The sequence below is a fragment of the Bubalus bubalis genome, chromosome X (genome assembly GCF_019923935.1).
Source record: "Bubalus bubalis isolate 160015118507 breed Murrah chromosome X, NDDB_SH_1, whole genome shotgun sequence".
NCBI classification, from domain to species: Eukaryota; Metazoa; Chordata; class Mammalia; order Artiodactyla; family Bovidae; genus Bubalus; species Bubalus bubalis.
The window spans coordinates 9,720,605-9,746,711 of NC_059181.1; the positions used below are offsets into that span (position 1 = coordinate 9,720,605).

The window sequence follows — 26,107 nt, forward strand, 5'->3', positions numbered from 1 at the left end:
GGGTGGGAAGAGAACAAAAAGTAACCAAATATGCTATCATAAAATCTTTATTTGTCGGCTTTTGAAGATATAGTGAAAGTCGCTCAGTCGTGTCTGACTCTTTGTGACCCCATGGACTATACAGTCCATGGAATTCTCCAGGCCAGAATACTGGAGTGGGCAGCCTTTCCCTTCTCCAGGGGATCTTCCCAGCCCAGGGATTGAACCTCGGATTCTTTACCAGTTGAGCCACAAGGGAAGCCCTTATATATTTGAAGATATACAAGTAGCAAATTTTACTGCTTAGAAGGGGAAATGTTATCTTTCTACACAAAAGGGTTTCAGTGAAGATTTACTGAGAATTTATTGTGTAAAGAAGTATACTAAGTCCTATAAAAGTTTGCTCCTATGTTTGCTCCCCAAAAATATTCCTATTAATCAAATCAGGAAGACCTGTGATTACCAAATCCTTTTCTACCTATCAATTTATTGCCACATCTTTTTCTCATCATTTCTTGTCATGTCCCAATCCAAGTTGGAACTACTTCATTTTGCAACTCCTGAGGCTTGTCAGGGGAGCATGTACTCAATAAATATGATTTGAATGAATGAATCAAACATTTCTGTATAGGAGTGGGAAAGCTTGTTATAACCTCTATACACTTTCCTTGTGGACTCAGAGTTGTAAATGGAGAGAATGAGGCTAGCAGAACAATCTCAACGCACTCAGGGTGGCAACCAGAGTTTCAGTCTAAATGTGATAATGTCTTGACAGGCCTTAGACAGCAAGAGCTCACTGGAGCCAGAGACATCAGGAAATACATAAGTTCTGCTTACTCCATTGATCTCCTAGCCTTTAAGGTCCCATGAGGGACTAGAAGGGGCTTCCCAGGTGGCGCTAGTGGTAAAGAACCTGCCTGCCAATGCAGGAGACATAAGAGATGCGAGTTCCATCCTTGGGTTAGGAAAATCCCCTGAAGAGGCCATGGCAACCCACTCCAGTATTCTTGCTTGGAGAATCCCATGGACAGTGGGTTACAGTCCATAGGATCACAAAGAGTCGGATACTACTGAAGCGATTTAGCAAGCATGCACATGGGACTAGAAAGAACGCGGGTGACAGTTCTGGTTTAAAGAACTTGAAAACTGACTGGGGATGGCACGGTTCCTTAATTCCAGTCTGGAGGACATGAAAACTGGGTCAAAGAAACTGGGGTAAAGTGGAAATGCAAACTAGAGGAAAGAATCACGGTTGCAAGATCTGTCCAGTGTTTGCGTTTCCCTGAATCACCTGTTCTCAGTATATATAGTCTTGATGTTTGGAAATGGGAAACGTGAGAAAAGCAATTTTTCAGTCGAGGCACTTAAGCCCGCCATCTGACTTCAGGCGACAAAACTTTGCCAGAACTCAGTTCCCAGGATCCAAGGGGGCCGCCCACACGACCTCGAATTCCTGCAACAAAGTCCTGCTCCAAGGCGGGAGCTTGAGCCGCTAAGCACGGCTTGAGGGGCGGGACCAGAGCGGAATGCAGGGGCGTTGCCAAGGTGGAGGGGGCGGGCCCAGGCGGAACTCAGGGTGGGGTCCTAAAGAAAAGGGAGTGGCTTTGGAGCGAGGGACATAGCCATGCCAACGGGCAGGGACAGGATCGGCCGGGGGGGGGGGGGGGGGGGGGCGTGGCTATCCCATATGGGGCGTGACCTAGAGGTACGCGCTTGGTCAGGGCTGTGGGCGAGATGGAGGCGTGGCTACGATGGCCAAGCGCTCCTGCTGCGAGTCCGTGACGAGCGAGCCGCAAGGTTCGTTCTCTGGGGAAAGGCTCAGGTAAGGATGGGTAGCCACGTAGATTGGGGACTATACCGGAGGCAGGCCGGGTCTCGGAGCCCGGACAGCTGTTGGTCCTGCGAATAGTTGCCGGGGGACTGCGGAGGTCCGTAGGGCATCGCCCCCACCTGTTCTCGCCCCGGAGACCTCTTTTACTGTGGGAGTCACCAACCAAATGGCTGCACCTCCTTTAGGATTATTTGCAGTCGACGGGTAAACAGCTGTCCCAGGGAACTTGTCGGGGCATAAGGGTAGTTACTTGGGAGGGAGTTTTGCTAGGGGTGGTTGGATGTGAATAACTCAAGAAAGTCCAACCTGCTGTGAAATAGCTTGAAATTGGAATAAGGACTACAAATCTGAGATTGCAGATCCAAAAACCGAGGCACAGCAAACTGGGAATGACTTGGGTCTTCCCTGCATTTCTCCCCCCCCCCCCCCATATGTCTGGGTCTGAGAACGAAGTCATAACCACCCCCAGGGCAGGGTATCTGCAGCACAGCTGTGTCACGTGGACAAATCTGAGCGTTCTCCATTCCACAATTCCCTCTTGCCTTTTTGTTTTGTGCCCCGCCCCAGAACTGGAGGAGAATCTCTATAGTACAAACATTGTTGATGTCTGTTTTGAGTCTTTGTGGCATTCAGTGTTAAAATTCAGTGTTAAATGCTACTGCCCTGAGGCCGGTGCCAACTTGTTAATATAAGTGCCCTCCCCTCTGGCGTCTTTTCACTGGGAAACTGAGAAATTTGAGAAGTTAATGTGTACACCTTGATTTGGACAGAACTTGTTCTCACCCAGCCACTGAAAACCACATTGCTTTCTGCTTCCCCTTCTTCTTCCTTTACTACTAATCTGGCCATCTTCACTCTGCTATTAAAAACCTTGCTGGAATATGCAAGGGAGTAGCTAGATTTCTCTGAGGGAAGCTGTCCCAGACCCTACCCCTCTCCTCCCTTGCACATCCTACAGAAGGATCACTGTTTTTGCACATTTGGGGGAATGGAAAGCCTTTCAGCTATCTGGAGCTTTCTTCCTTTACTCAGACAATTTTTACATAGTAGCAGGACTAAAATTCACCAAAAGGTCAAGAGCAGCAGGACACCATTCTCTCTGTACACTCCTGCCTTGTTGTCCTAGGAGCCAGGCAAAAGGCTGTGACTGCTCACAGTCAGAACTCAATAAAGACTGAGTGACTTATGAGGAAATATGTGTATTTTGGAAATCTGATGGAAGGAGGGAAATGCATTTCATCTCATTGGTCGCACTGGGGAAGTTAATTGCAGCACGCAAAACAGCTACTAGAAATGTATTCTGAAACCTTTGTCAATCCCAGATTTGGATCCTGCTATCAGAGAAGTGGGTGAGAAGAAACTCAGCTTTTTCAGTCAAGACATGGCAACATAACCCCTAATTTCCATGTCAGGGAACTGCAAAAGGCTTGCTTCCTTTGGAAATGAAGAGGTGAGAAACAGAAAAGTGAATCTGATGAGAATCAGGCATTTTTTTTCAACGTAATTGTAACCTTTAGTCACAGTACCTTTTTTTTTTTTTGCTGTTTTGCATGTATTATAAATTGCTTAATCAGGCAGAGTTCAAATTACTGTCGTTTAATGCATGATTTATGAATGATTTTTTAAAGGCTTTCAGAATCTTTTTTTTCCTCACACATTTCCAAGTCTGCAAAACAGATAAGGGATGTATTAGTAAGATCCAGGGACATACATAAATAATTAGCAATAACAAAGGCTCTTCTGGGGCCCCTTCATCCCATGGTCCCATCTTTAAGGACACACATAAGTAAGGACAGATTTTCTGTGACACCCCGTAATGTCTGCTAGTAGTTCACTGTTAGGTATTATGGTTGATAATTAAACATTTGTGGTTTCACTAGCTTGGGCTTTATAAGACCCATGGGTAAATTTAAATAACCACCTCACCTCTCAATAAATTCTACCTTTTAATGTAACAGAGGGGATTGGCCTTTGGCTTTAGCATAAATAATCTCATGTATTGTTACAGGTATTGTAACTGAGCATTAGCTAACTTTTCTTTCTATTCGGATTTCCCTGGAACCTTCTTGCCCCTGACCTTTGATGCTCCCTTCCTTCCTTGATTGCATTTGACTTCCCTTTCTCTGCTGCTGCTGCTGCTAAGTCGCTTCAGTTGTGTCCGACTCTGTGCGACCCCATAGATGGCAGCCCACCAGGCTCCCCCATCCCTGGGATTCTCCAGGCAAGAATACTGGAGTGGGTTGCCATTTCCTTCTCCAATGCATGAAAGTGAAAAGTCAAAGTGAAGTCGCTCAGTCGTGTCCGACTCTTAGAGACCTCATGGACTACAGCCTACCAGGCTCCTCTGCCCATGGGATTTTCCAGGCAAGAGTACTGGAGTGGGGTGCCATTGCCTTCTCCATCCCTTTCTCTAGGCCTCCCTAATCACTCCATTTTGTTAGTCTCCCTCTAGATACCTGTTACCCCTGGGGGAGGGGATTTTGCTTCTTTTTCTAGCCTCAGGTCTCCTGAGCAGCAGCGCTGCACTGCCAACTCTCCCTAGACCTCTGCTCTTGCCTGCCCCCACCCCAGTACCTCAAATCCAGTAGGGTTAGCAATAAGAGCACCATCTTCCCCTCCTTGCCCGCTGTGCCCAGTTCTGTTTCTCTGTTCAGGGATTCATCCTCGTTCTACCATGAGCTAGACTATTCTACCATATTCTCTCACTTGAATTATCGGAATTTCATTTCAAACTCCACATACCCAAACCCGATCTACGGATTTCCCACCCAAAACCTTTTCCACACACAGCCTTCCCATCTCAGTTCATGGCAACTCCATCCTTGCAGTTGTTTAGGCCAAGAATCTGCCAGTGTTCTTTGACTGCTTTCTTTCACATCTTACAGCCTGTGTCCCCAAGATACAGCCAACGCCCAACCACTTCCCACCACGTCCACTGCAGCGTCCTTAGTTGTAGCCCCTGGATTATCCTGAATGGGGTCCCTGCTTCTTTCTTACATTCTGGTCATTTTCCAATAGGGTACCCTGAATGACATTTTTAAAATGTATTTCAGATTAAATTCCTCCTCTACTCTAAAAACTCTACTGTGTCCCCACAGTGGGGAACCTTTACAATGGCCTAGAAATCTGCTTAGCATTCATTACCTCTGGACCCCATCTCGTACTGCCTTACTTCTGCTTTGCTGCACTCCTGCCATATTGGCCTCCTCACTGTCCCCTGAATGTGCCAGACAAGCTCCCACCTCAGGGTTTTTGCACAGGCATTTCCCTCTACCTGGAATAACCCTCCTCCTGAAAGCCATATAACTAATTCTTTCACCTCTTTCTCAATAAGGTCTCTCCTGAGCAATTTCACCTTCTCAATAAGGTCTTTGCTCAAATTTCACCTTCTCAATAAGGTCTCTCCTGAGCAATTTATTTAAAACCCAACACCCCCTCCCCTGTAGCACTACAAATTCACCTTACCCTGCTCTACTTTTCACTGAATGTATTTTAGTTTAATTGTCCACAACGTTGCTATTTATCATATTTGATTGATGTCCTCATGAGTGACAGAATAAGAGTGATGGATTGAATGGCTTTCCTGGCTCCCCTCTGCCCAGTCCCATCCATCCTGTGCCGAGCTGACAGAGTCATCAGAAACCATCAGTGCTTCATCCTGTACACATGGAATAACATCTGAAAGTCACCTTGTCTCTTGGAAATTAATATTCCCTTAATTAATCTCAAATCTCTATCCAGCTCTACATTCCACTGTGTTCCCTGAGTATCTGCTTAGCCAACACCTTGAAAAATATTCATAGAAGACTTGGGATGATGGGAAGTTCTGATACACTTGGCTTTGTTACAAAAAAAAGGATTTGGGTTTTGTTTTTGTCTAAAAACACAAAAGGTAATCTTCAGAGTCAGTGTTCTCCTTCAGTGAGGTCAACGGCATTCTTAGGGGACACAGGTTCAGCTCTCCAGACTACTACATGCACCCCACCCCTGGGTGGGCCCTGGGGAGACTACTGTGAGTGAGGGTCATGTTAGATCGTCTGGAGCTCTCGTTTCCCCCTAGCCCTAGACAGCCAGTGTCAAAGTGGACAGGAGACACTTCCTCTGGGCCATGTGTCATTAGCCTCAGTGCTGTTCACAGACAGCACGACTGTAGCTTGCAGGGCAGTCCCCCACTGGCCACGGCCCCAGCAGTCAGCCCCAGCCTATGATGTCAGCTCACCCTGGCCTCAGTGCTTTCCTGATTGCTCTCTGTGGAGCTAGACCAAGGATCAGTTACCCAGACTTCTCCAGGTGCCATGCCAACAGGCCTCAGATTCCCCACCCAGCTCCATAGGCAGGGCCAAGTGTGTGCCCATTTTTCTGTACAATTCCCTCAGTCATCAGGCATGTCTGTGGCCTTGTCTTATCACGACCTTCCCTTTGAAGGACAAACCAGTATCTTACACTTGGCACTGGGCATTAGTAAGTGTCTTCTACCGTCCAGATTGTAAGCAAGAAAGGAGTCCTTTTTCACATGTTTGTCCACCTCTTCTGACAGTGACATTGATTACTGAACAAACCCAAGGCTCTTCCCATTTCAACTCAACCCCAGTCGTCCTCTCTGGCCTTGGCTCTTAAGCAGTCCATCCATCCCCTAAATTTCCTTATCATTCCTCCCCGGCCATCTCTCTGCCTTTGCCCCACCTGTTAAAACTGTCCCCTGTGACCCATGGTTCCAGATGATACCTGTTCCTGAAAGTTAAAGCCTCTACCCTCTATGTTCTCATTGAATTAAATCAGGGCTGTCATCAGATCTGACTTTGATTAAGAAGTATTTAATTATGCTAAGTGAGATAAGCCAGACTCAGGGAAAAAAAAATTCTGAGTCCACTGTGGAGTAGGCAAGTACATGGAGACAGAAAGAATAGAGGTTCCTGGGGGCTATGAAGTGGGAAGGAATGGGGAGTTATTGTTTAATGGATACAGAGCTTGTTTTGAGGATGATGAAAAAGTTTTGGGTATAGATAGTGGTGATGGTTACACAACATTGTGAATGTATTTAATGCCACTGAGCTGTATACTTTAAAAAGGTGAAAACAATATGTATATTTTACTACAATGAAAAAGTAACTTAAAGAGAGAAGTTATTTGTTTAAATAGCTTTTCTTTGTAGATGGCAAGCTTGTGAGAATAAGGAGAAAACATAACTATTATCTTAACCCAGCACAATGCTTTGCATGAGATAATCACTCATTATTGCTTCAATACAGGAATGGAAGTCAATGGAAAGAAGAGCAGAATTAAGGCAAGGTTTCCCCATATCTCTTAGCAGTTTTGAAATTTTACAAATTGATTTTATCAGAGAGAATCCTATTTAGTTGGAATTACTTGATAATACTGTCTTAAAAAGAAAATAATGACGTTAAAAATCATCTAAAGCTGCTTTGTAGTTTCTTAATTTTTGTACTTATATCATGGGTAGCATTTTAGCAAATTCAATTTGAGTAATAATAATTTTCATTTATGTAATACTTAACAGGATTTTCTGGGCTTTTCTCAGATCTTACACTATTTGAAGTCACAGAAAGTCAACTTCTTGTGCAGTGTTACTGAATGACTGTTTTTCCTGCTCCTCTGGTTCTGGATTCTTTCTTGCATAAATTGAAGGACGTACATTAAATCTTAATCTTTTTTGTTTTCTTTGCGGCTGTGCTGTGCGGCATGCAAGATCTTAGTTACCTGATCAGGGATTGAACCCATGCCCCCTGCATTGGGAGCCTTAACCACTGGACTGCCAGGGAACTCCCTTCAGTCTTAATCTTAAACATTTCCATTCATATACTCCTTTGACCCTGCTGACCCGTGATTATAGATTATGCTGTTTCATGCTAGACATAGTCTTATAAATTAGAAGCATAAAGTTCTGAACCTGAGCGCTAATCCAAGATTAGAGTGGAGATATCAAGAGAGAAATGAAGTGTTTACTTTAAGGGATAGGTAGGCATTGAGAAAGTATCTGGTTACTGGGCTGTTGTGCTGTTTTTAAGTTTAAAAAATTGATAGTTTTCATATTCTGCCAATAAACTATTGCCAAAGGCTATTTCATACAGATAATTTTCATGGAGAACAAACTATGAATTTGGAGGATATTTTCCCTGGCTTCCCTGATAGCTCAGTTGGTAAAGAATCTGCCTGCAATGCAGGAGACCTGGGTTCGATCCTTGGGTTGGGAAGATCCCCTGGAGAAGGGAAAGGCTACCCACTCCAGTGTTCTGGCCCGGAGAATTCCATGGACAGTCTATGGGGTCACAAGAGTTGGACACGACTGAGTGACTTTCACTTTCACTTTCATATGGAAAATAAAATCATTGATAAGTTTCTAAGATTTCTTGGATTTGTTTCAAATAATTCAGAGAGGGGAAGTGGTGGGTTGGACACAAATAAAACCTGCTTAGCCACCAAGAGATAATTGATGAAATGCAGTACCAAGTACATAGGTGGTTTTATTACAGTATTTTCACTATTTCTATAAGTTTGAAGTTTTCCAAATAAAAAAATTTTAAAAATCAGAAATAGATTCTGAATTGATGTGGCAAATTGTCCACTCTTTAACCTTGCTCAGTTAATTCAGTTAATGATATTTCAAATATTAAGATTTTTGAAAACAAGGTACTCATTTGACTCAAGGCACTATCAAGATAATGTCTTGAAATTTCATTATCAGTCTCTATTTGAAATCGTGTCAGACTTTGCATATCTTAAATAAGGTATATTTTTACATACCCACGCCCTTAAAAATGTGTATATGCAAACATACACATAAAACTATGAACAAAAGTGATTTTAACTTGGTTTGAGAATATCAAATACCCTCTGGCAATGCAGACACACTTTAGGTGTCACTGGCCTAAAGACCCTAGGTAGGGAGCTAGGCTTGCAGGAGAGGAGCCTCCCTGGGAGTCAGGAGCTCCCTATCAGTCTCCTTTAGACCATGCACCTCCACTCCCTTAGTTCAGTGTGTTCATTGGCAAAGTGATGTGTACAACAGAGGGCATGGCCCCGGGCTGAAAGGCAGGCTTGTCACCACGCTGTGCTTCATGTTACAATACGGGTGTGGGCACATGGTTTGTGGGGAGCCAGTTATAGAGATCTGTCTGGAGCCCTCACTTGTGCTTTGCAGGGCAGTGACAGGAAGTAACTCTGTTCTCTGTGTCCTGCGTTCACTGGACACACCTTAGGTGTGATTTTCTTTCCTTTCCCTTGGGTGCAGCCTTGTCTCCTCCAGCTCGGAGCTAGCAGTGACAAGGGCAGCAGTACAGGCAGAAGGGATAGTTCATGGCTAATTAATTGCAGTGAAGTATATGAACAGAGGGAGGATGAAAGGAGAATGTGTCCCTCCTTGCTCAGCATCGCTTGGGGTCATGTGCTTTTCCTGTATCTAACGCTCTTCTTGGGGAAACATGCTATGAATGAATAAAGTTCAGGTCAGTAAGTGATGTGTCTTCTTGTCCCCTCAGTTTCCCTTTTGGTGCCTTTGCACCCCAGTCAAGGCCAAATTGCTGAGAGGCCTCCTTTGCCAGGACAAAGCAGACTCAGGAGGTACCAATACCTGCTGAGAACTGGTTTGGTGTGTGTTTTCTTTCCCATATGATGTGCATTTTATTGAGGCAAAATTCACACAACATAAGATTAGCTATTTTATCTTTAATATTTTGGCTGCAGTGCGTGGCCTGTGGGATCCCAGTTCCTGACCAGGGAGAATCCAGGTCCCCTGCAGTGGAGTGAGGAGTCTTAATCACTGGATCACCAGGGAATTCTCCAAATTAGCCATTTTAAAATGTACAGTTCAGAGGCATTTAGTACAGTCCCAATGTTATGTAACAACTACCTCTATCTAGTTCCAAAACAATTATATCACCCAAAAGAAAACCCCATGCCCATTCAGCAGTTAGTCCCCATTTCCCCATCTGCTCAACCTGTTTTCTGTCTCTGTAGATTTCCCTATTCTGAGTATTTCATATGAATGAAATCATACCATACGTGACCTTCTGTGTCTGGCTTCTTTCACTTAGCACACTGTTTTCGAGGTTCAGCACATTATAGCATGTACGAGGACTTCATTCTTTTTTATGCCCTACTTCATCTTTACTACCTCCCAGCACCCAACAGAGTGTTTAAGAGCAAAGAAAGGTTAAAATGAAAATGTTTACTGGCAGAATTCCCAAGCTGTGAGGTTAGGTTAGGTTCACATATTCAGGAAGGTTTCTCTTTCAGATCAGGCAGAACTATGGGAGTCCTTCGGGTCTTACATGTAGGGATATGAGACCTACCTCTTTAAAGGACACACTAGCATTTAAAAGTGTTTCAAAAACTACCCATGAGTATTTTCAGGGGATATATCTTGTTTTTTTTTTTTTTTTAAGCAGTCCAGATGCAAATTGATTTTTTTTTTAATTCAGGCTGCCTGGAGGAAACTTTAATCTTTGGTTTCTCCTAAATATCAGAACCATGCTGGACTATTAATCTGGATTTCAAGGAGTAAATTTTTGTTTTTAATTTAAGAAACTGTATTGTTATCAGTCTTTCATTTTGTGGATTAAGAGAGTCCTTTCTCTGAACTGCTAATATTTAGTAACCCTAAGGGAAAGGCAAGGCGCCTGAGTCAGTCATCTGGACCTGCTAATGAGGTGAACAATGCGTTTGGGGAATAAAAGTGGATAAATGACTGACTCTCATTTGGCCTCCCCTCCTATGTACTAATAATCTGAATGTTTTCCACATGATCGGGACCTCTATTATTTATGGCTTTGCCTCTTCTGTCCTGCCTCTAGGTTATTAGGTTTCTGCAAGCTACTGGAGAGCTGATCAAGATTTTAAGCTAAAGATGGTGATGATGAGTCACCTGAGGGCCATTCTTCAAGCCTCTCCATGCAAGACACTGTGGAGAAGGTTCCAGATTCCGAGGTCCATGCCTGCAAGGCCTTGCAGCCTCTACACCTGCACTTACAAATCCCGGAACCGAGTCCGTGAGTACATGGCTGCCTGGACAGAGCGGAAGCCTGGTTGTTTCCTAAGAGCCATGTGTGTTGAGTGTGTGCAGCTCTGATGTCAGTGGCATTCCAGACTGGGATTAGATGCCTTGAGGAGAATACCCCATTATTTCTCTGTTCCCCCTAACTTTATTGAACTACAGCTGACCTAAGTCTGAGGCACACATCATGATGATGTACTCTGGAACATTCCATCCCTCATTAGAAATTGCAGAAGAATTACTTGTAGCTGACCAGCCCGTGTGTGCTTTGCTGTGACCCGCAGATCAGGGGAGGTGGCAGATGGTCTTCCCTGACTCCACGGCACTGCTGCCACTGGGTGCTCATTCCATGCTGTTGGGGCTGGACTGTGCACACAGATGTTGCATGGCATCCCTAACTGTCCCAAGACCTCCCTAAAGGTCCCCTGGAGGCAAAGTGACACTGGCACAGAACCCCTGGGATGATAGGAGAGGATAATGTATGTGATGGTGGAGACATGAGTTTAATGCACTGGTTAAGTGTATCTGCCAAATAGTTATTTTCTATATTTTCCACCATTCACAGTGAATCCACACAGTTTTCCAGTGTTGGCTTGCTTCCAGATTGTAGGTTTCTCGACTTTTCCTCCTTGGGCTTACTCTCTCTGACCTTATTTGCACATTAAAAAAGGAATTTATGAGCAATGCCAATCTAGCTAAATCCATTGCCTTGAAACTGCTTCATATATATATTTTTATTGTAAGTTTATTTTGTTTCTTCCATCATTGACTGTGTTCTCATTGAACCAAACTGGCCTGAGTCATAATAAATTTCTGGTTGCTGGGTGTGGCTTCCTACCAGCAAGCCCACATCCTCCCCAGAATGGCTTCTTCTCAACACTGGCACTTTGCGGTCTAAGGCTAAAAATGGGAAAAAATTAGTCATATTTATCTAGTTACTAACAGAAAGGTTTTTTTAACAGAAACTTGAAAGTTAAGGGTCTAATATTCAATATGCTCATGTCTTTAGAATACTTTGCTCCTAGGGAATTCCCTGGTGGTCAAGCAGTTAGGACTCCACACTTTCACTGACAAGGGCCCTGGTTTGATCCCTGGCTGGGGAAGCAAGATACCACAAGCCTAGTGGTGGGGCCAAAAAAAAAAACAAACCCATAAAACAGTTTGCTCCTTTTGGTAACAACAAAAACAAAAAGTGGTAGTGATGTAGGGATGAGGGGCTACCCTTGATTAATTTCCCACATCACATGTTCTTGTTTGTAGCTTACTAAGACAGACTGATGACAGTCATGATTTGGTTTTGCTTTAGACATTTATACTGTCCCTCTTTGTTTCACCCAGGATAATATTTGGTCTTTGCTGCCCTGAGCCATTGAGCATGTCCTGGTCCCTCATCTGTTTAGCTGTAAGGACAATACTCATTGTTCCTATAAACTCAGTACCTCAGCATAAGGCCCAGTGACCAAAAATGATCCAAAATTGTTGAGGGTTAGAAAAGATAATGTTCAAAGTCCTTAGCGAGCGCCTCCCACACAGCGAGAACTCAGTGCTCCAGTACCACAGTTGTTACGTCATCACCACCATCATCATGTCATATGCTCAGCAGCTCCCTCAGATGTCTGACCATTTTCAGGATCTGGGAAGCACAGCCAAGACTGACTAAGGAGGAGGAGGGTATGGCAGGTTGAGAAGCAGTGTTTCACTGGGGCCTGTGCCCTGTGCTCTACCTTTACTCCCCATCAGCCCCAGGCAATCACTGGTGTCAACTCAAACTGCCATTTGCTGTGATCTCAAGTTACAGACAGTAAATGTTGACAGTCCTAACCCTGCGGACTGGTAATATGATAAAATAAAGATAAAAGCCTGCACCAGTTACCCAAAATGAAAAGAAAATCAATTACATTTCATGCATCACCTACTGAAATTGAGCCTAAATGTCTAGTCACGAGGAGCAGTCGTCACCATGAAGGATATTAGTGCTTTTCTACATGAGGAGATACAAGAACTGGGCTCATAAAATCGGCTCCTGAAAATATCTATCTGAAGACCTGTACTGCAGGTTTTCCCTGAGCACAGAGGGCCACATTTCTACTCTCAATCCTGATCTCCTTTCAGGTGGTGTTGAAAATCAGCAGCTGTAGCAATACATAATTTAATTCTTGCAGAGATGGATGGCAAGTGCCCATGGCAAATGCCAATCTGTAGCTGACAATAGCCACAAGTGCCTAGCACTTACTGTATCAGCCATTTTCATCATCAGAGAAAGTTCTAGTTTACAGTACTTATCTATTAATAACTGAACAGTGTTAGAAAACGGTTCTATTAGTGCGCCAATTTTAAAGAATACCAATAAAGCCTGGAGAACAACAGTACTCAAAAGTTTGTTTTGCAATGTCTTCACAAAAAATTCTGTATTCCCCAGATAACAGAGGCTGGGATATCCAGAATGTGTTGTCTTCCATTAACTTTCAAATAATCTTGAGAAACCACGAACCTATTAAGAGCCCTTTGGAATTACAGTAACAGCCTCAGGGGTCTCTGCAGCCATTGATATTCAGTCGCTAAGTCATGTCCCACTCTTTCCAACCCCATGGACTGCAGCCCGCCAGCCTCCTCTGTCCTTCACTATCTCCCAGAGTTTGTTCAAAGTCATGTCCACTAACTTGATGATGCCATCCAACAAGCTCATCCTCTGTCATCCCCTTCTCCTCCCACCTTCAATCTTTCCCAGCATCAGGGTCTTTTCCAATGAGTCAGCTCCCCGCATCAGGTGGCCAAAATATTGGAGCTTCAGTTTCAGCATCAGTCCTTCCAATGAATATTCAGGGTTGATTTCCTTTAGGATGGACTGGTTGGATCTCCTTGCAGTCCAAGGGACTTTCAAGAGTCTTCTCCAGCACCACAACTCGAAAGCATCAATTTTTTGGTGCTCAGCTTTCTTTATAGTCTGACTCTCACATCCATACATGACTACTGGAAAAACCATAGCTTTGACTAGATGGACCTTTGTCAGCAAAGTGATGTCTCTTCTTTTGAATATGCTGTCTAGGTTTTTTCATAGCTTTTCTTCCAAGGAGCAAGTGTCTTTTAATTTCTTGGTAACAGTCACCGTCTACAGTGATTATGGAGTCCAGGAAAATAAAATCTGTCACTGTTTCCACTGTTTCCTCATCTATATGCCATGAAGTGGTGGGACCAGATGCCATGATTTTAGTTTTTTGAATATTGAGTTTTAAGCCAGCTTTTTCACCCTCATCAAGAGACTCTTTAGTTTCTCTGCACTTTCTGCCATTAGAGTGGTATTAGCTGCATATCTGGGAGAAGGCAATGGCACCCCACTCCACTACTCTTGCCTGGAAAATCCCATGGATGGAGGAGCCTGGTAGGCTGCAGTCCAGGGGGTCGCTGAGGGTCGGACACGACTGAGCGACTTCACTTTCACTTTTCACTTTTATGCATTGGAGAAGGAAATGGCAACCCACTCCAGTGTTCTTGCCTGGAGAATCCCAGGGACGGGGGAGCCTGGTGGGCTGCCGTCTATGGGGTCGCACAGAGTCGGACACGACTGAAGCGACTTAGCAGCAGCAGCAGCAGAAGCAGCAGCAGGAGGAGAACTCATTTTCCCTCTAGCCTTCTAGGGTCCTGGCTGAGGCCTCTGTAATAAGGCAGATTAACAGGAAAACAAACAAACAAAAAGGGTTTAATAACATGCATACCTCCTCGATAACATGGCAGTGACCCAGGAAAACAGTAATTCCTCCAGGTGGCCCTAGACACCACCTTCAATACCCACTCTAGCTACAGACAAAAGAAGCTGCTGAGACAGGGGTGTTATTAGAGATGACCAGGAAAAGCACATTCAACAAGGGTAAGGCTGTTCTACAGATCTAAGTCCTGCATTCTTGACTGATGAGTTTTTGGTGACTTAGTCATCCTCCTCTTCCTGATACTGAGAGGGAGACACCCTTTCAAATGGAGCTTTCTGCTGGAAATGTAAATTTCCTTTACAAATTGGTAACTTCCATTCTGTTTCTAGAGCTTCGCCTATGTCTGCTGTTTCTCAAAATAATCCTTATACCAAAGAGATATATTTGGGGGTTGCATATTCGGTTCCCTTCCACTACCCCAAAATATGCCTCTTTGACATATGGATTATTTTGAGCTGATTATTTTGAGACACTGCAGACAAAGAAGTGCTGGAAACAGAGTATAAATTACCAGGTTTTTTGCAAGATACATTTACATTAGAAAGGGGGCCTGTACCTGGAAGACAACTATTACTGGAGATAACTTTTTCACCTTTCTATAAACTTTGTTTAGGATGTATTTCCTCTTCTCACCTTCCTGTGAAATTCATTCCTCCCCTTTGAAGTCCCAGACTGGTCCCAGCCCTTAGCTCAATAGTATTTAAGCCACAATTTTCCAGATGCCTTTTCAGTTTTATATCCTTGTGGGGATTCCAGTAAGTAAGTAGGTAATTAATTTTTTTTCCTTCCTATAATCTGTCTTTTTATTACGGTGGGGGTGTGGGGGTCTCAGCTAAGGACCTAAAAGGCTGAGGGAAAATGATTTTTACTCCCCTACAGTAGCATATTGTGCTACCCTTCATATGTATATAATTATGCCTATGCCTATGTAATAAATGTGAGGGAAAAAGATCACAGTGTTGTGATTAAAAAATAAGAAGAGGTGATCATATTATATAAGAGGGTAGTGAGAGAAGATTTTACTGAGGAAGTGACAAGCCCAATATCTAAATGTAATAGGAGCCAGCCATAAACTCAATGAGGGGAAATTGACTTCTGAGGAGAAGGAAGAGCAGGAACTGAGGGGCTAAGGCAAGAATAAGCTTCTCAAGGGCTAAAAGCGATGCCCCTCCCCCATCCCAGCCCAGGCTGGAGCCATAGGTGATACAAGCACAAAGAAAAATCAAAGCCAGGAACCGTCACATAAACAAGAAATAAAGCCCAGCCAAGCACATGAGATCTAAGGGCTTTCATTAATGACACCTAATAGTGTGGTGTAGCCCCTTAAACTCTCCCCACACAAGAAGAAACTGGAAACACCGGCTCCGTTGTCAGAGCACGTAATCATCTTCCTGCTTTGAGGCAAAGTCTGAGCAACCATCAAGAAATCATTTTAATCTGTACTTTGTTAGAATGGAGGAAGAGAGAAGAGAACAAAAATGTGACTTTATCATTGGCAAAACAAGCCCTGGGCAAAAGCTGGCTTCTCTAAGGGGACAGTGACCAAGGGCTCCCTGATGGGGGTGGGAGGGAGGGGCGGGGGGATTGGGTTCCAAAAGGAGGAGGTGAGTGGGGGAAAGCCTGGAAGCTAAACTTGTGAATTGAAGGGCGTGAATTGATAGGAATATTATGACCATGCCTGCATGCTTTGCGACCCCATGACTGTAGCCCTCCAGGCTCCTCCATCCATGGAATTCTCCAGGCAAGATAACTGGAGTGGGTTGCCATTTCCTACGTAAGGGGATCCTCCCAACCCAGGGATCAAACTGAGTCTCTTGTGTCTCCTGCATTGGCAGGCGGATTCTTTACTACTGTGTCACCTGGGAGGCCCATTATGACCATAAAAGAGCCACTGAAGGAACAGGCCTGGTTTCCTCAGGCTGCTGTTTCTGTGGGTGAGGGAGAAGATTCTAGGCATTTCTTGAACAAAGTGGGGGGCCAATTAAAGGTGAAACAGGGCATCGTTTTAGGCATCTGCTAATCATTCCTGTCTTCCCTAGTCTCCATGGGAGACAGACCCTCACCAGCTGGTTCTGAAGGGTGTGAATGCTCAAAGCCTCAGTCCCCCTCTGGGCATCTCAAGGGAAATGTTGTCAGGTCTCTGATGGCAGTCAGCTTTAAGACTGACTCAGGGCTGTTCTGGGGGTTTCTGGAAGCTTTAAAATACCAAAGTAAACACTAACCAAATACAGCTTTTTAACCCAACAATACCATTTGGATAATTCATGCTCAGATTAAAGGGCATTTATCAAATTAGGAGCTACAGGGCACAATAAAGGGGAAGGAAGACATGGCTCCTGCCTGCAAGGAATCTGCATTCCAATCCAATAATAATATGATTATATGGTGCCAGTTCCCCTCATTTTTCACTTTAGATTTCTGAAACAGAAAGTTCTCCTGCTCTCGAGTACATTTTTGTTCTTCAGAAGTTACTTTATACCGAGGGAGAAAACCCACAACGTTGGGTTCAGACTTCTCTAGAGAAGAGATGATCTGCAGTATGTGAAAAGCTGAGCAGAAAAAAGGGAATACCCTGAGTTTGCCTGTTGCTTTTGGCTCTAGACCAAGATTTCTCAACTTTGGCACTACTGATATTTGGGACCATATAATTCTTGTGAAAGCCCGTTCTGCTACTATGTAGGATGTTTAGCTGCATCTCTGGCCTCTAGCCACTAGATGTCAGTAGCACCCTCCTCCAGTCGGACAACTCAAAGTGTCTCCAGACATTGCCAGATGTCCCCTGGGGTCCCCATAGCTCCCTCCTGTGAGAACTACTGGTCTAGAAACTACCTTGGCACGCTCTGTGTCTATACTGCGGGCCACTTGTAGAATCCCACTTGCGGCAGCTATCTCAGGAAGAGAACCATGTCCCGTGTAAGAGGAAACCAGAGGCAAGCCTGTTTTTTTCTGACAAGTGGAGTACCAGGGACCCTGCCATGCACAGAGGGGTTTGACTGGGCTGCAGCTGCCTTGTCACTTTCTCAAATCCTCAGGCTCGTTCTCGGCGGTGGGATGAGGTACAGAGGGGCACTGGTCATGATTTATCTCAATTCATATTTTGTCTGGTTTTCCTGCTGTCTGCTGCTTCTAAAGGGCAGAGACCTGGACAACCCGAATTACGCACGTGGAGTCTGTGCATCACAGGTGCATAGCTCTCTTTATTATAAGGAATTTGTTGAGATTTCTCAGAGACTTGCCACAAAGACCTAGCGCTTGACTCTGGTAGAAAAATCAGCACCAGTGATGCCGTGTGAGACAGAGTGTGCGTGTACCCCTGAACTTACAGTGTCATAGCTACGCAAGTGACAGACAGAACTCCAGGGACCTTAGCAATGCTAGCGTCTGGCCAGGCTTTGCAGGATGTCTGCCTAATCCTCACAGCTGGCTCCCATAAGACGTGAACTCAGAGGACACACCTCCGTGGGCCCATATGACCCCCGCGGTGAGGATTCCAGCTCGTGGGCCTCTCCATGACAGCCCCGATGTGCTTTCTCCTAGTGCACCCGCTCTGGGAGAAAGTGGACCTGGCCCCGGCGGGTGAGCGCCAGTCGCCCATCAACATCCGGTGGAAGGACAGTGTCTACGATCCTGGCTTACAACCGCTCACCATCTCTTATGACCCGACCACGTGCCTCCACGTCTGGAATAACGGGTACTCTTTCCTCGTGGAATTTGAAGATTCTGCAGATAAATCAGGTGAGAGCCAGACCCGTGGTCTCATCCGGAGTTAAAGGGACAGCTTCATGTCCGCACAGCCCCGGGAACTCTTTCGGTAACAGTGGTATGGGACTCACTGGACTTACTTTCATAATGTATGGAAGAAGGCCCTTCTCTTTTTTATGAACGTTTTCCTCTCGTATCGGTAGTATTTTTCATTAGTGAACAAATATCTCTATAGAGAGAATTTGTAAGTGATAAAAAGATAGGCTTTGAAATTAAACCCTTGCTAGAAATTTCTTTTGCATATGTGTATTGCATATGTACAAATTTTCTCTGCTTGCTGACTTTACAAGACACTTTTATTTAGACTGTAATATTATTTAAATAGATCTAACTGATGAGACTACAATACCACTGAAATGGGGCAAAAAGCATATTCATGTGTGCATGAGGTTACAGTCTAAACTAGTTAAGAGACCAATGGTGTATAAGAAAAATGGAAACTCATGTTCTGTTAATTTTGTTAAACAATATTACCTAGCGTAAATGAAGCACAATTTAAAAGAGATTTTAAAATTCAAATATTATATTGCTTTTACATCTACTTTTTTTCAGCCTATCCAGATATAAACTAATCTAATGACTTCAAAGTTTACCTGAAACTTTTAGTGTCTATTGAAAACCATGTGATTAATTCTATGCAGGATTCTTTTTTCAAACTGAATTTGATAGTATCAAATAATCTTAATTTGTCTGAAATAATTGTTATTTGAAATAATGTATCTTAAGCAATGATTGATCCATGGCTCAGCAGGCAAAGAATCTGCCTGCAATGCAGGAGACACAGGTTTGATCCCTGGGTCGGGAAGATCCCCTGGAGGAGGAAATGGCAACCCACTCCAATCTTCCTGGCTGGAGGATCCCATGGAGAGAGGACCCTGGCAGGCTACAGTCTGTGGGGTCGCAAAGAGTCAGACATGACTGAGCAACTAAGCACATGATCCATCTTAAGGAATGGTTCTCAGCCACTGGCAGTTTTGCTACCCCTCCCTCCCCAGGGACTAGGGACACGGCAACATCTATAGGCATTTTGGTTGTCACATTGGGAGGAGTGTGCTATCGGCATCTCGTGGGTCGAGGCCACAATCACCAGCATTTATGAAGAGTTATCCAGCTTCAAATATCAATAGATGCACTCGCTGGAGAGCATTTGTTTCTATTACCAATACTGATACAGTAATTAAATTTGATTTTTATTAGGTCTAAATCATCCTTTATTGCAAAAAAAAATCAATAGAGCTAAGATTGAGAAACTTTGATTTTCTCTTATGAAGGTGAAATGCATCCATGAAAGTGTTAATGAATAAAGTTAAAAGTATATCTTAGAACTTCCCTGGTGGTCCAGTCATTAAGAATCTGCCTGTTAGTGCAGGGTACATGGGTTCAATCCCCGGTCTGAGAAGATTCCACATGTGGCCAGGCAGGATTTCAGTTTCACCCAACAGATTAGACTGAACATTTGCAAAACTCATGCTCACAATATGGAGCTGGCATAGAAAAATAAGAATTTTTTAGATTACTCTTTAGTATCATCCTCTTACTAATTTAGTGAATCATGTGGTATTATTCTCTGTACTTCCCCTAGCCCTCAAAGAAAAGTAGTCATTGGTGTCTTTGCTCACCCTTACAAAACTCCTTTTTTTTTTTAAACTCTCTCTTTTCAAAAAAGGAAATTATGTAAAACATTTATGAAAGCCAGTAAGATAAACAGTAGACCACTACATGACATAGCCAAAGTATTTGGACCTCTGGATGACTGTACTCAGTCATTTGCATACATAAAATTCAACTAATGAGGCAGTAAACTCTAAAATAATTAATACAGATGAGATGGAAGATTAGGTTTTCCCGTTGTATGGTTTAACCATGAACAGACATCGCCAGGGTCTGCTCAGATGCCAGAAATGAGGAACTAACAGCTTCAGCAAATTAAAGCAAAAAAAAACAAAACTGCACAACCCAAAGCCTGAGGAAGGATGACTTTTAAAACTCGTATCTGACATTTCCCCTATAATGGACTGATTTCAGTAGTTCCAGAAAGTAAAGTATGTGGATGACTCACATTGTTCACTCTGTCGGACGGAGATAGGTGATAGTTTTTGATTTGCAAATTTCCTTTTCCATTTCAATGTAAGGAAAAGAAACACTGTTATCTTCAAAAATTGAAAAGCAAAGTGCTGGCGCATAAAAAAGAAAGTATCTTTTGTACCTGTATTTCAGTTTTATAAGACTGTTAGATAAATATGCTGAGAAATTTGCATTTTATTGTGCATAAAAAACACTGGGCATAGTAAATATAGACCATAAAACTAAGGCAAGAATTAGCCTTTAACAATTGTGTGCAGCTTGGAGTATAGTTAAATCCTGGTGTCATTCCGAGTGCAGGTTTTGCCCTTACACATGTATTAACTGCATGGAAATCAAGTTTATAAACACTGGTATATAATACAGTGTGCTCCATCTAAGACAGTTCATGAGAAGGTCCCCCCACAGAGTCTGCTTTTCCCCTGCATTTCTCCACGACATCAAAAACATCAAATCCCCTGAATTGTTGGATGTACCATTTCAGTGATCGAGGGAGGACCCCTGGAACACAACTACCGATTAAAGCAGTTCCATTTTCACTGGGGGGCCATTGATGCCTGGGGCTCTGAGCATACCGTGGACAGCAAATGTTACCCAGCAGAGGTAAGTTGAGAAGTTTGGGAACAGTGACAACAGTGGAGAAGAAGGAACAGTTCTGAGTTTCCAGTTCTAAGAAATTATCAGGAAGAATCAGGTAATTCCTATAAATGCTAACTCTCTCAGGGGCATATTTGATGATTCCCAGTTTAAACATGTAAAAATGACAACTGCCCTCATTTCAAATAATATGACAGAAATCAACCTTAAGGTCCTGAAACAGAATTCTTCTAGAATTCTAAGCTAGGCTCACACGATAGCCTCAATTAATAACACAGGCAACAGTGCAGGGCCACCAGGTCAAATTAACCCAAGTGAGAGATGGTGGGAGCCTAAATGAAAGTGGTGGCAATAGAAATAGAGAAAAAGAGTACGGCTCAACAAGCACTTTTGAAATTAAAGCAAAATGACTTGGAGGCAGTGTCCTCTTCAGGAAAGGAGAGGAAAAAGTTAAAAATGACCTTGAGAGTGTCACTTGGGAGGCAGGGTGAGGATTCATGAATGATGGACAAGGAATGATTTGCAGGGAAATAAAAGGGGCCAAAATACATAGAATTTCTTCTTAACAACTTTCCACCTAATTTAGTTTTAAATGGTACCTTAAAAAGAAACACATTTTAAGTGGTTATGCCTCGAACAAATTTGTCCTAAACTCCTAGTCCACATAGGGAGAATCTATTTCTCTCAACATAAACATCTCTCCTTTAGATGCAAATGGATTTTGTATATGAGTGTTTCATGCAAATCAGGATGGGAATAGACAAATGTTGCTCCCTCACTGAAATGTTAATCACTTGGAGACAGATATATACACATATATGTGTATACAAAATTTTCACCCCCAATAAAGCCTATTCCAAAGTATTAATTACTGCCCCTGTATATATTTCTTCCTGTTCTTTAATTCTGTCTTATTTTGCACCAGATTGTCATATGCTTTTCTCAGTGGCTTTATTTTGGGTGAGGAAGCACAGTAAATATATGTGAACAAGGCTGTTTTTGAGCAATCCTACATGATTATGTGTCAAACCGTTTTTTAATGGTGTTTCAGCTGCACTTGGTGCATTGGAATGCAGTCAAGTTTGAACACTTTGAGGATGCAGCACTGGAAGAAAATGGTTTGGCTGTGATAGGAGTATTTTTAAAGGTAAAAAACAAAATCTTACTAGCTTTAAATGACATATTGAATCCTAGGATGAAAAGATACAACATTGCAATTTTAAGTTCTAAAAATATTGAGATAAAACTGTTTAAAATACAAGGTTGTCATGAATATATTTCAAATGGTATAGAAATGCACAGTCCAGTACAGTAGTCAGAAGCAACCTGTGGCAACTGAGCACTGGAAATGTGACCACTTTAAAAAAAAAGAAATATGGCTACTTTGTGGAACAATTTTTAATTTTAATTAAAGAAATGATGCTTAAATGGAGCAGGGCACCTTCGCCTATAGGCACTTTGACCCTGTCAGCAAACAGCCTGCTCAGTTTTCTGTGTCTAATTGAATTCAGTGATGTTTAAAACATTCTAAATTACCAGTTTAAATGTAGCTTAAGTAGTATGGTTGGTTTGTTTTTATATAATCACTAGGTGGTTAATTTTACTTTACATTCTGTTGCAGTTTCAAAAGTGAGATGTCTATTGTTTTTTTTAGTATATTCTCATTGTTTCTTTAGCTAGGCAAGCATCACAAAGAGCTACAGAAACTGGTGAATATTTTGCCATCAATTAAGCACAAGGTAATTTTTCCCCTCTAAATCACTTGAGATATATTTTATGTTTCAATCTCTGAGTGGAGACAATAACAGGGCACTTTGAATTGGGAAATGTAACTCACCTCAGTGTAACTGAGGTTCTCTTTGAAAGTCGCCCCCTAAGACAACTTGCCATTTATGATGCTTCTGTTGAGAGAGCCCCTGGCCCTGGGACACTCTGCAGGGGACAGAAGTGATCCTGTTGGTGGGCACGGATGGCTCTGCTTTGGCTGCCATGCCACTGAGCACTCAGGGACTCAGGAGCATAACGAGTCCCCTTCTCGGCCCCAACCCCCTGCTCCTTCTCAGTCCTTGTGCAAACCCTCAGGGCAGCCTTCTGGAGTCTAGCTACCCTCCCACAGGTGGGGAACAAAGTATGATAGAAACTTGGTTTGTCCAGTCTTACAGAACAATTACCACATCCTTTAGGGTGGATATTTCTGTGTGCCCCAAAGATTAATTGTTCAATATTCAGAATCCCAGATGGGGCTACTCTCTGAAAGTCTATTTTCTCTCTCTTCCCTCCCCTTCCCTGCCTCTGTCTCTCTCCCCCACCTCCTTCCCACTCCTTCCCTCCCCATCTCCCTCTTTTTCCTCTCCCTCTCTCTCTCTCTCTCCCACTCTTCTGCCCTCCTTCCCCTGTCCCCATCCCTCCCTCTCCCATTCTCAATCCAGGATCCTGTCTCCTCCTAATGCACTGCATTTTAGAAAGGTGAATTCTTTTAGTCTCTCTTGAAAATGAAAAACCTCCATGTTTATGCACCAGCTACTACCTAATGCCTCTCAAAGAGTTCAGGGGAGCCAGCCTGCGCTAACCTCACTAGAACTGAGGGAGAAAATGGCTTTTGCTCTGTTCCCACCGAGGACTATCAGAAATACATGGTTAATTGTAAGAACAAAGCAAGAGTGTGATTTTGTCCTAAGGTGACCAGAGGTACCTGGAGCTCATCTGGACCACTGCAGGTCCTCAGACTCCCCTAGAATCATCACCACAACATATGATTCCTGAGTGGTTTTCACCATGAAATGATGACTCAATGACTCCTTCTCTTGCTAGGACACACTTGCAGAATTTGGGTCATTCGACCCTTCCTGTCTGATGCCTACTTGCCCAGATTACTGGACCTACTCGGGGTCCCTGACTACACCGCCACTCTCTGAGTCTGTCACTTGGATCATTAAGAAGCAGCCTGTAGAGGTTGATCATGATCAGGTATGTTCTTTCCACATTTCTATGTAAAGAAATTCTAGTCTGTGCCTTTAAAACAAGGCTGAGCTCAAACTTTGGCATCAGTTTTTACTATCTTGTAATGCTTATATATTTTTATTAAAATGTGCTAACATCTTGTGTTACTTTGGATATGAATTAGGGAATGCTTCAAATTAACTAGAGAGAAGAGTTAAAACTTAAGAAACATAAGCTTTTTACTTCCATATTTGACAATTACATGTGTTTTATGTATTATATATTTTATATGTAAATATGAATCTTTATGTAAACAAGACCCTTTTAAAGGGAAGAATGAAGGCTGAAAGTGGATGTGCTCAAAACTCTTCAAAATCTTTAAGGGAATTTTGCTATGGAACCTCAGGATAAAAACAGAAGCCAGCAGCATGTGTCCAGGAATTTTAAGTCAGTTGTTTTGACCCTGGAGTTTATTTTTCCCGAGAAACTAAATAGGTGTTAATTACTATGTTAACACACAAATCCTATTTAATTCATAATATAAGTGAACTGCAGTAGTATTTGCTTATGCTTGTTTTATGGGATTTTAATTCATCACAAAGCATTTTCACAAGAACAAAAGTTCCAAAACCTTTTTTATGAAGCCAGGATAACTGACACCAACACCCACCAAAGATAGGACCAAAAAAAAAAAAAAATTTACAGACTGATATCTCTGAAGAATATATTTTTAAAAAAGCTAAAATAGGGACTTCCTTGGTGGTTCAGTGGTTAAGACTCCATACCCCCAATGCAAGGGACTTGGGTTTGATCCCTGGTCAGGGAACTAGGATTCTGCACATCACACAGAGGTTGTGGTTAAAAAAAACACAAAAACTAAAATAGTATTTCAGAAACAGAATCCAGCAGTGTGCTAAAAGAAATATATTTTATACTCTGTTCAAGTAGTATTTATTCCAGTAATGCAAAGATGGCTCAATACTAGGAATATTATTTATCATATCAATGAATCTAAATATAAAAATTATAATCATTTCCACAGATTCTTAAAATGCACTAGCAAAATTCAACATTCATGTTTTTCTTTTTAATTTTCAATAAAATAGGAATGTATAGAGACTTCCCTAATTTGATAAAATAGATTGATCTCAGTTCTAAAGTATGTAGGATGCTTAATATGGAAAAGAATATTACTATATTAAATTTTAAATTAAGTTTTATTCTGAAAGTAGTATAATTAGACAAGAAAAGAAAAATAAATTAGAGAAACAATAAAAGGAACTACTACAAAAATATGATAATTCAGTAATAAGTGGAGTACAATATTAATTTCTAGAAATCAGTACCTTTGACTTGCAAAAATCACAGTCAGTTAAAAGATATAATGGAAGAAAGAATGCTATTTATAATGGAAAGAAAAAATACAAAATATCTTGGAATCAGCTTAACAAGAAAACTTAAAATACTCCTGAAAGACACAATAGACTTGAACTGATAAAAAATTACTTCCATGTGATTGAATAGGAAGACATCATAAAGATACCTGTAATGTCAATTCTCCTTAAGTTGTATTGTCCATGAATTCCATAAATTTGATGTAATCCCAATAAATATACCAATAGGATTTTAAAAATAGGCTACTTCTGGCCTCATGTGGGAAAAAAAAGAGTATAAATAAATAGCCAGGGAAATTGTGAAAGAGAAAATGAAAGATGATTAAATCAACCAAGTTACAAAGCCTCAATAGTTAAAATTGCTGTGTGCTCAGTCACTCAGTCCTGTCTGATTCTTTGTGACTCCATGGACTATAGGCCACCAAGCTCCTCTGTCCATGGAATTTCCCAGGCAAGAACACTGGAGTGGGTTGCCATTTCCTCCTCCAGGGGATCTTCCCAACCGAGGGATTGAATCGGCGGCTCCTGCATCAGCAGGCAGATTCTTTACCACTGAGGAAGCCCAAATAGTGTTGTGCTGGTACACAAATAAAGAGATCAATCATAGGATGAAAAATGTAGATTCAGAAATATGTCCAAGTAGATATGAGAATTTAGTTTATGATAAAGGATGCATCTCAGCTCAGTAGGGGGAAAAGATGAGATTATTCATAAAGATCAATGGGGACAATTGAGCAGACACTTGGGGACAAAAAGTTGGATCAACCATTCAAACCTTAGACAAGAATATATTCCAGACATATTAAGT

At 42.5% G+C, this 26,107-nt stretch overlaps 1 protein-coding gene and 1 long non-coding RNA gene across 9 annotated transcripts in view; one reads left to right on the forward strand and one right to left on the reverse strand.

Moving 5' to 3' along the window:
- The window catches only part of CA5B (carbonic anhydrase 5B), a 103,191-nt gene that overhangs the window by 74,775 nt on the left and 2,309 nt on the right, over positions 1–26,107 (forward strand). For 4 of the 6 annotated variants that reach the window (XM_044936975.2, XM_044936973.1, XM_044936974.1 and 1 more), the window contains exons 3-6: positions 18,062–18,259; positions 22,017–22,112; positions 22,642–22,704; positions 23,777–23,932. In XM_044936975.2, coding sequence (XP_044792910.1) covers positions 18,062–18,259; positions 22,017–22,112; positions 22,642–22,704; positions 23,777–23,932 — 513 coding nt within the window. Of the gene's footprint in view, positions 1–1,661; positions 1,802–3,132; positions 3,261–10,620; positions 10,816–18,061; positions 18,260–20,852; positions 20,972–22,016; positions 22,113–22,641; positions 22,705–23,776; positions 23,933–26,107 lie in introns of those variants that run through there. The other 2 variants (XM_006078606.4, XM_006078605.4) reach the window with 2 other exon arrangements.
- Positions 1–26,107, reverse strand: part of LOC112582114 — a 74,628-nt gene that overhangs the window by 41,245 nt on the left and 7,276 nt on the right. For 2 of the 3 annotated variants that reach the window (XR_006548662.1, XR_006548663.1), the window contains exon 3: positions 14,305–14,472. The exons of the other annotated variant lie outside the window; for it this stretch is intronic. This is a non-coding gene — a long non-coding RNA (uncharacterized LOC112582114). Of the gene's footprint in view, positions 1–14,304; positions 14,473–26,107 lie in introns of those variants that run through there. 3 annotated transcript variants of the gene reach the window in all.